The following is a 10,176-nucleotide window of genomic DNA, read 5'->3' as shown; positions in this document are numbered from 1 at the left end:
TTTTTTTTTTTTTTTTTTTGGTGGTGGTACTGGGGTTCCTGGAAGCCCTTCTACCTCCGGGCTACACTCCCAGACCTAATTTTACATTTTTATTTGGAAATAGGGTCTCCTAAGCCAGCGTGCACGGCTGGCTTCGAACCTGCGCGATCCTCCTGTCTCTGCCTCCCAAGCGCGGGGATTACAAGCGTGCGCCACCACGCCCGGCTTAGTTTTATACTTTCTTATCCCAATTAACACACAGATCCAAAAGCATAGAAAAGAATGTAATTATAAAGTTTCAACAGTATACAAAAAGTTGGCTACTTAATCCAGTGTTGAGTATGAGTACTATCACAGAAGGCACTCTCTTTCCTTCGGGAAACCACATACTACAAGGCATTATTCTGGAAGCAGGTCATCTCCTAGCTCCTCGTCAGCAAAGTCGTCCTCATCGTTCCTCTTCTTGGCTGCGGTTTTCGGTCTTTCTATTTGAGGGCCAAGTGGATCCACATAGGAGGCATCTAGGTTTGAAAACAGATTGTGCTGTTAGAGTGATCCGGAGGAGCGAGAGCCAACCAAAACCCAGCAGCTCGGCTGAGTCACGTGCCAGCTCCTTGGGGCGCCTGGGGAGCTGGGTGGGGCGTGTGACTTGCCTAGTTCTTTGTTACTGCTACTTTCATAAGGTTCATTTGTCCCGGGTAAAGCTCTGAGTTTGGCACTTAGTCGTTCACCTTTACTACTGGCACTACTGTTCTGGCCACTGTCTGAAAATACAAAAATAGACACGTATTGTTTATTATGCGAGGAAACATACTACTTACACATTGGAAAGCACACTTATTTGCCATGGAATAGGCAGACTGTTTCATGTAGAGGCCAAGTTTTGTTTTGCTATTTTTTTTTGTTGTTGTTGTTCTTAGAATTGAACCCAGGGGTGTTCTACCTCTCACCTATACCCCAGCCCTTTTTATTTAAATTTTTATTTTTTATGGTACTTGGGACTGTTAAAAATAAATTTTCATGGGCCATAAAAAAGACACATATTCAAAAGTAGCTCAGCAAGGCAATTTTACTTTTTATAAAAAGGGATCCTACTACCAGTAAATTCAGGTGTGCATGAACAGCATGGTGAGCTGGGCGTGGGCGCATGCTTGTAATCCCAGCACTCGGGAGGCTGAGACCGGAGGATCGCGGTTCGCGGACAGCCTCAGCTACTTAGTGAGGCCCTCCGCAACACAGTGAGACCCGGTTTCAAAATAAAGAATTAAAAATAGGGCATGGGGTGTAACTCGAGGTCAAATGCCCCTGGGTTCCATGCCCAGACCCACAAAAAAAAAAAAAAAAAAAAAAAAACAACAACAACAACAAAAAAAAGAACAGCATGGTGGAAAACTGCTAGGTATTTTTGGGGGGTTCTGTGCTGTGCTCTTATTGGTAGGAGCATTAGCTTCACAGTCTATGCTACTGGCTCAAGGGGGTGCTAGGGAGGGGTTGACACAATTTCCAGGAAATACTATCTTTAAAAATAAATAAATACAGCCAGGCATGGTGGCGCACGCTTATAATCCCCGCGCTTGGGAGGCTGAGGCAGGAGGATCACACAGGTTTGAATCCAGCCTCAGCTACTTAGTGAGGCTCTCAGCAACTTAGTGAGACCCTGTTTCCAATTAAATATAAAATGAGTCTGGGAGTGTAGCCCAGAGGTAGAAAGCCCCTGGGTTCCACCCCCAGTACCACCAAAAAAAAAAAAAAAATACAAATACAAATGCGTACAAGGCTACACAATGATGGTTCTACAATATAGAGCCTAAGTCAAGCTATTCCTCTGATAAAATGATCTAATTACTTCCCCGCGATTCCCCTCTCTTCTTTTTTATGCACTACTACTCTTCTTCAAAACCTATTGGCATATGGTAACTTTGCTTCCAAAGGTGTCATCAACTCCAGCATCCTCAGCTAATTCAGCTAGGGCTAAATGATTTTCCCAGGACATCCTACTGGGGGCATCTAGTTGCTTGCTATTCCCTTGATGGCATGTCAAGTACAGTTGACAAATCTCTGCTGATTATAATTCACTCTATAAAACAAACAAATACAGCAAACAACCTAGCATATCTGTTACTGTCACCCTGCCCATTAGTATTAACAACCTGTATATTGTAAGGGTTCCCACGCTATCCGTCTCTTGTCCTCACACATCTGTACTAACAATCTGCATATTGTAAGGGTTTCCTCGCTGTCTGCCTCTTGTCCTCACACATCTGGCAGAGCCAGCTGTAAATCAAGCATCTTGTTCCTCCCTCTGGGTGTCCAGGGGTCCTAGACCTGCAAAGCCTCAAGAGGGGCAGGTTTAGTTTTAGAGCATCTTTTTTTGTGTGGTACTGGAGGGGGAACCCAGGGGCTTTTCTATCTCCAGGCTATACTCCCAGCCCTATTTTATACTTTATTTGGAAATAGGGTCTCACTAAGTAGCTGAGAGCCTCACTAAGTAGCTGAGGCTGGCTTTGAACCTGTGCGATCCTCCTGTCTCAGCCTCCCAAGCGTGGGGATTATAAGCGTGCGCCACCACGCCCGGCTCCTTAATAGGATCTTTTAAGTTCTCTATTAGAGGAAGGTTTAGGGCATCACTGACATAGCTCTTCTGTGGGTCTTAAAACAGAAGTACCATTATTAATTATAATGTAATTAGGGGGGTCTTTTAAATAACTCCATGGCTACGGGTCTCTCCTTATTCCCCAGAATAGCACACTGTTTTTGGTTATACTTTCCTGCTGGGTATTCAAAACCAAGTAGGTAGGCCTACAGTGGGCAAACATAAATCTTTATAAATTATTTGCTGTTTAGGCCCCTCAGGGTTACTCTAGGAGTCGACTTTGTGGGGCTTTTCCTCTGCCAATTGTGCCATCTGTCAGGAGGGGTCACAGTCATGCTGACCATGTGGCTTCCCTTGAAGCACTGGGGATGCTTCCTCCTCGGTGACCTCCCTTTTACAGAATGTGCACTGTAGCTCTTGTCTCTGGGGTCTTTGCATCCCCCTAATCAGGGGTTAGGGTGACTTACCATAATTTCAGAGCCCTTAGGAGTCCCATCAATTGCCTGGGTCCTATTTGACTGTGGAGGGAAAGGGCTACGTACTGGCTGTTCTCTCCTTATCTCTTATTTTCTGGTTGTTCTCTAAGTCTCAGTTGTTGAACACCCAGTAGGCCAGTTTCACCAATCCTTGTTAATGAGTAGGGGTCAATATTATAGCCTATCTGTTTTCCAGATAATGGCTATCAAAACACGATTTAGGTTATTCTGTTGGAAGTTGTATATCTGTAATGTTAATGAACAATGACAAAAATATACAATAAAAGTACAAAATTATTAGGGACAAAGCAAATCCAATTTATATAATAGCCTTGATACTATTTGATGATATAAACAAATCCCCATTTAAATTTGACTTGTTAGAATCAGGCATGGTGGCACACACTTGTAATCCCAGCATTTGGGAGGCGGAGACCAGAGGATTGTGGTTTGCAGACAGCCTCAACTACTTAGGCAGGCCCTTCACAACTCAGTGAGACCTTATTTCAAAAATAAAAAGACTAAGAAAATAGGGCTGGGAGTGTAGCTCGGAGGTACAATGCCCCTGAGTTCCATCCCCAGTACTGCAAAAACAAAAAGCAAACAAAAAAAACCTGACTTGTTACATATGTTGTTATTAATGCCCCCAATTTTTTTCATTACTGGGATTGAACATAGGCATTCTACCCCTGACCTACACCCTTAGACCTATTTTGAAACAGGGTCTAAGTTGCGGAGGGCCTCACTAGGTGGCTGAGGCTGGCTATGAATCTGCAATCCTGTTTCAGCCTCCCAAGTACTGGGATTCCAAGCGTGTGCCTGGATCCAATTTGTTTTTAATCAACAGAATGGCATGGTTTAGAATATCAAGTATTTGAGTACCTCTGATTATCTTTGCTTAAAGACAGTCATAATACAATTTAGGAAAACACAAATATAAACCTGAAAAGGGCTGATTTACAATTTTTGTTTAGAGAACACCAGCTTGGTAAAGTGTTCTCTTAGGCTGCGTTTCAGAGGATACTTGGAAAACACAAATATATTTAACTTACAAAGGAGCCAGTAATAATTAACATCACAGTTACACAAAATTTAAAACATTAATTTAGCATTTACTTTTGTAATGAAATTCAGAATTCATGGCTCAGTACGATAATTATCATTGCAGTCTATATAGGTTAACAGCCTTGACGAAATTTGAGAACAGCTCTAGACATTTTGTAAGCTTAGGGAATAATATTAATAATCACCAATGGACTTATTATCTGATAAGCATTTGTATTTTTCCTATACAATAATATATTAAAACACTTATTTGGTTAAAATAAAAAGATATGCTAGGTCTTAAATGACAGGGACTTTTGAATGGTACTAAACTTGTAAATGGCACAAGTTTAATAACTTCATTAGCCATTTTATATGTTTAGGGGTCAGATACAATGCATACTGCATAAAGAGACCACTTATTAGTTACCCTGCATGTAAACAAAACCCATGTATCTAACTTCATAAGCTTTTGTAAAACATTTAGATAAACTTTAGATGCACAGTCCTCAGATGTATACGTATCTACAGTCACAAATATATAGGGTGGCTGGGAATGTAGCTCAGCAGTATAGAGCTTGCCTAGCATGTATGAGGCTATGAGTTTGATTCCCCAGTACCGCAAAAGAAAATAAAGGCATACACTAAAAAACAAAACAAAACAAAAAAACCAAATATATAGGGTGTCAAATATATATAGTAACCCAAAATAATAGTTGTTTATCTTTGTTAGGTAGCTTGCTAGATATAAGCAGATGGGGTCAACTGGAACAGACTGGAATTTTACCTGCAGATTCCTGTTAATAAAAATGCCAAACTCTTGCTCTCTAGGCTAGTTTTTGTAAAATTTTACCAAGATTTGATCAATGCGTTAAATGTGACTTAAATTTTAATAATTTTGTCTCTTAAAAATTGTTTCTAATTCCCTTAAACCCTCCTCATGCCAATAAGTCCCTCCCCCTCCCTCCCCCTCCCTCCCTCCCCCCTCCCTTCCTTCCTCCCTCTCTTTCTCTCTCTCTTTTGCGGTATTGGAGGTAGAACCATTCTATGGTTATACCCCCAGCCCTAGTTTTTATTCTTTATTTTGAAACAGGGTCTCACTGAGTTGCAGAGGGCCTCACTAAGCAGCTGAGGCTGTGTTCAAACTACGATCCTCCTATCTCAGCCTCCCAAATGCTGGGATTACAGGTGTGTGCCACCACGCCTGGCTTTGAAAATACATTTGATAAATCAAATATAGTGTCTCTGCTGATGTTAAAAAAAAAAAAAAAAAAGGGAAACAGACAGGATGGAGTAAAGCCCAGCTGGAACCAAAGGCTAGTGGCTTCACCCTGCAGCCCTAGAAACCAGGAAGGGGGATTCCAGCATGGTGGATTTAAGACTATAACCCTGGGCTCTGGTGGGAAACCTGGCAGCTGAGCCAAGGGCCAGAGGAAAGGAATCGAGTGCCTTTAAGATCACTGCCCTTCCTACCACGGGGGCTAACTGTCCAGGCTTTGGATCTTTATGAAAAGTCGTTAAATGCTCGAAATGTAATAGTTTCTTCGTTTCTACTCAAAGGATTCGACCTCTATTCAGCCTTTGCAAGTACCACCTCCTTGCTCTGGTGTCTTGTTCTTGAAATTTGCTGAACACAGACATCAATATCCATAAGGCAGTCTGGATACTTTACCGTTTGAGATTTTCTCTGTCCATTTTGTTACTCAGTCTTGTCACCTTTAATTCAGGGTGATACAAAGTTTCACACCAGTCCTAACAGGGCACTACACCTCCAATGTTACACTGAAGCAGACAATACACTTCTAATTGGCTAGTCTGTATTTGTCAAAGATTTAGTCATGTGAACTAAAAGGTATCTGGATTCATTTTGTTACTTAATTTATGAGCACTCATTTATAACTGATAAAACAAATTCTTTTTCTTTTTTGGTACTGGGGATGGACCCCAGGGGCATTCTACCTCTGAGTTACACCCCCAGCCCTATTTTATATTCTTTATTTTGAAACAGGGTCTCACTGAGTTGCAAAGGGCCTCACTAAGTAGCTGAGGCTGTCCCCAAACCGCGATCCTCCTGTCTCAGCCTCCCGAATGCTGGGATTACAAGCATGCACCACCACGCCTGGCTTCCAATTCTTATTTGGCCCAAACTAAAATTGGCCAATTAACGCCGGGCATGGTGGCGCACGCCTGTAATCCCCGCGCTTGGGAGGCGGAGACAGGAGGATCGCACAGGTTCGAAGCCAGCCTCAGCAACTTAGTGAGACCCTGTTTCCAAATAAAGTATAAATAGGTCTGGGAGTGTAGCCCAGAGGTAGAAAGCCTCTGGGTTCCACCCCAGTACCACCAAAAAAAAAAAAAAAAAGAATAAATAAATAAAAAAAATAGGCCAATTAATACAGATTCCTGGGTCTAGATGAAACAACCATTTAATCATCCTTTTTGCCCTAAATTTGAAGATAATCTCTCCAATACTGTAACATTAGCCCTAAGGGATTATCACAAGGAATTTTGACCTTAATCTTGTTATTGTAGTTACTTTCTTTTCCATTCTCAGTAGAGGTTCAACCTCTCCTGCCTAGAGGTGTCTTGCCATCCAACCATCCTGGTCCCTGGCTGTTTCTTCTCTTTTTCTCTTCTCTCTTCTCCCTTCCTTCCTTCCTTCCTTTTTTCCTTCCTTCCTTCTTTCCTCTCTCTTTTTCTTTCTTTTTTTTTTTTTTTTGGTGGTACTGGGGGTGGAACCCAGAGGTTTTCTACCTCTGGGCTATACTCCCAGACCTATTTTATATTTTATTTGGAAGCAGGGTCTCACTGAGTTGCTGAGAGCCTCACTAAGTAGCCGAGGCTGGCTTTGAACCTGCGCGATCCTCCTGTCTCCGCCTCCCAAGCGCGGGGATGACAAGCGTGCGCCACCACGCCCGGCTTCTCTCTCTTTTTTCATTTTTCTTCCTTTTCTTTTATTTCTTGTACTGGGGATTGAACCCCAGGGCATTCTATCTCCAAGCTACATCCCTCACCCTACTCTTTTAGTCTTTATTTTGGAACAAGGTCTCACTAAGTTGTGGAGACCTCACTAAGAAGTTGAAGCTAGCCTTCAACTGCAATCCCCCTGTCTCAGCCTTCCAAATACCGGGATTACAAGCGTGCACCACCACAACCAGCTCTGGGAGTTTCTTGAACTCAGGCTCCACTCCCCCCTCTGGCAGGCCTCCTGCAGGGAAACCTTTGGGTCCACTTTATCACCCTGGATCTTCTGACTGCCAAGGAAATACTTGGTCTCCTCCCATGGGCTCTCCCCTTGGTGTGTGTGCAGTTACCTGGTCTTGCACAGTGCTAGCTACGGTGTCTTTCATCTGTTGCCGATTCACTTTCCACGTGGGGCTCACTGTTGGCTAGGAAATGGCAGCACTTCCCCTGTCCCCAGGCCACCATCAACTCAGCAGGACTCCCCAAGAGGCGTCCTTGCAACCCTCTGGTCATGGTTTGATTTTCCCATACAGGCCTCCAAATTTTTAGAAATAAACTTCCATGGTGTCATAACAAAAGACATATTTGAAAGTGGCTCAGCAAGGTGAATTTTACTTTTTGCAAAAAGGGATCCTGCCACTAGTCAAGTAAGGTAGGCAAGAACAGTGTGGCGGAGGACTGCTGGGTCCTTATTTTCAGCATGGGCCTCTGTGCTGTGCTCCTGGTATTGGGAGCATGCCATTGCTGAGAGGATGCTGGGGGAGGGGTTGGCACTCACAATTTCTAGGAAATGCTGTCTTTACAAAAATACAAGCACACACGTTTACACAACAGCAGCTCTACAAAATGGAGCCTGAGTCAAGCTATTCCTCTGACAGAAAAGATCTGGGATTAAACCTAGGGACATTCAATCTCTGAGCTACACTCCCAGCCCTATTTTATTTTTTACTTTGAAACACGGTTTCACTACATTAGCACATGCTGGCTTCAAACTTGCAATCTTCCTGTCTCAGCTTCCCAAAAACTGGGATTACAGGTGTGTGCCACCACACCCAGCTTTCTTTTTTATTTTTTTATTTTATTTTATTTTATTTTTTTTGGTGGTACTGGGGTTCCTGGAAGCCCTTCTACTTCCGGGCTACACTCCCAGACCTATTTTTGCATTTTTATTTGGAAACAGGGTCTCCTAAGCCAGCGCGTGGGGCTGGCTTCGAACCTGCGCGATCCTCCTGTCTCTGCCTCCCAAGCGCAGGGATTACAAGCGTGCGCCACCACGCCCGGCTTTCCTTTTTATTTTGAAAAGAATCTTAGCTGGGTGTGGTGACGCAATCCTATAATTTCAGTACTTTTTTTTTCTTCCCATGCTGGGGATGGAACCCAGGGGCATTCTACCTCTCTGAGCTACAACCCTAGCCCTATTTTTTTTTTTTTTTTTTTTTTTTTTTTTTGGTGGTACTGGGGGTTGAACCCAGAGGCTTTCTACTTCTGGGTTATACTCTCAGACCTATTTTATATTTTTTTGGAAACAGGGTCTCACTAAGTTGCTGAGAGCCCCACTAAGTAGCTGAGGCTGGCTTTGAACCTGTGCGATCCTCCTGTCTCAGCCTCCTAAATGCTGGGATTACAAGCATGTGCCACCATACTCAGCTCTCAGTACTTTTAAGGTTGAACTAGGAGAATCGCAGGTGGTGAGACTCTCTGTAACCTAGGGAGATCCTGTTTCCAATGTTGCTCAGAGTTAGAATACCCCTGAGTTAAATTCCCAGTACCATAAAAAAAAAAATTAAATACAACCAGATGTGGTGACACATGCCTTTATTCCCAACACTCAGGAGGCTGAGACAGAAAGATTGCATGTTCAAGGCCAGGGTGTGCTAACATAGCAAGACCCAGTTAAAAAAAAACAAAACACCTGGCATAGCGACTTGAGAGGCTGAGACAGAGATTTGCAGGTTTGCTGCCAGCCTCAGCAACTAGTGAGGACCTCTGCAACTTGGTGACACCCTGTTTCAAAGTAAAGAATAAAAAATAGATAAAATGAAGCCGGGCATGGTGGCACACGCTTATAATCCCAGCATTATGGAGGCTGAGACAGGAGGATCACAGCTCACGAACAGCCTTAGCTACTACTTAGTGAGGCCCTTTGCAACTCAGTGAGACGGTGTTTTAAAATACACAATAAGCCGGGCATGGTGGCGCATGCTTGTAATCCCCACGCTTGGGAGGCTGAGACAGAAGGATCGCACAGGTTCAAAGCCAGCCTCAGCTACTTAGTGAGACCCTGTTTCCAAATCACATATAAAATAGATCTGGGAGTATAACCTGGAGGTAGAAGAAATCTAGAGAGGTTCTATCCCCAGTACCACAAAAAAAAAAAAACAAAAAACAGAATAAAAAATCTGGCTGGGGGTGTAGCTCAGAGGTAGAATGCCCCTGGGTTCCATCCCCAGCACCACACACATATAATAACAACAACAACCACAACAATAATAATGATATCATGATGATGATAGGGCTGGACTTTATTTCTAATGTAGGTCTACATCAGAAGTAAAATACCTCTGAGTCCAACTCTTCCCATACCCCACCAACAATGTACCCTTATTGCAAAGCTCAAAAACAAGGAAGATTAAACAAACTGTTTATATATATGAAAATATTATATATACCAGAAGGATCAAGAGACTATAAGCTCTTCTCTTATGAGACTATAAGCAACCTTCTCTAAGTTGGAAATGATAAACATGAGCCCAGAGAGGATGCTTCTTCATACAGGCTTTCAGAGGCCCCGTAACCTCTAGCAAGACTGGTAATGGCTACTATATGAGGCCAGTCCATACAGAGTTGGAGAAATAGCTGTTGTTTTTAATACAGAAATCATAAAAAAGAATAAGAAGCTAAACAAGGAAAAGAGAAACACAGCTCAATCAAATAAGCAAAATAAATGTTAAGAGCCAGTCCTATGAAGATCTATGGATTACCTGAGAACAAATTCAAAGCAATTATCTTTTGTTTCTTGCAGTATAGGAGTTGAACTCGGGCATTTCACCTCTGAGATATACCCCCAACCATTTAAATTTTTTTTTGTGGTCTTGAAATAGGGTCTTGTTAAGTCACCAC

The 10,176-nt window shown here is 42.8% G+C and overlaps 1 protein-coding gene across 4 annotated transcripts in view; it reads right to left on the bottom strand.

The window, feature by feature from the left end:
• Positions 1-378: 378 nt before the first annotated feature.
• Positions 379-10,176, bottom strand: part of IFT88 (intraflagellar transport 88) — a gene marked incomplete at both ends in the record, with an annotated part of 125,627 nt that continues 115,829 nt past the window's right edge. For 3 of the 4 annotated variants that reach the window (XM_080690095.1, XM_080690094.1, XM_080690096.1), the window contains 2 exons: positions 379-500; positions 633-743. In XM_080690095.1, the coding sequence (XP_080546221.1) occupies positions 379-500; positions 633-743 (233 nt within the window). The remainder of the gene's footprint in view (positions 501-632; positions 744-10,176) is intronic. The other variant, XM_080690097.1, reaches the window with a different exon arrangement.

This window comes from Muscardinus avellanarius (genome assembly GCF_963383645.1).
Source record: "Muscardinus avellanarius genome assembly, chromosome: 2".
Classification (NCBI taxonomy): Eukaryota; Metazoa; Chordata; class Mammalia; order Rodentia; family Gliridae; genus Muscardinus; species Muscardinus avellanarius.
This window is presented reverse-complemented; position numbering and strand designations above follow the sequence as displayed.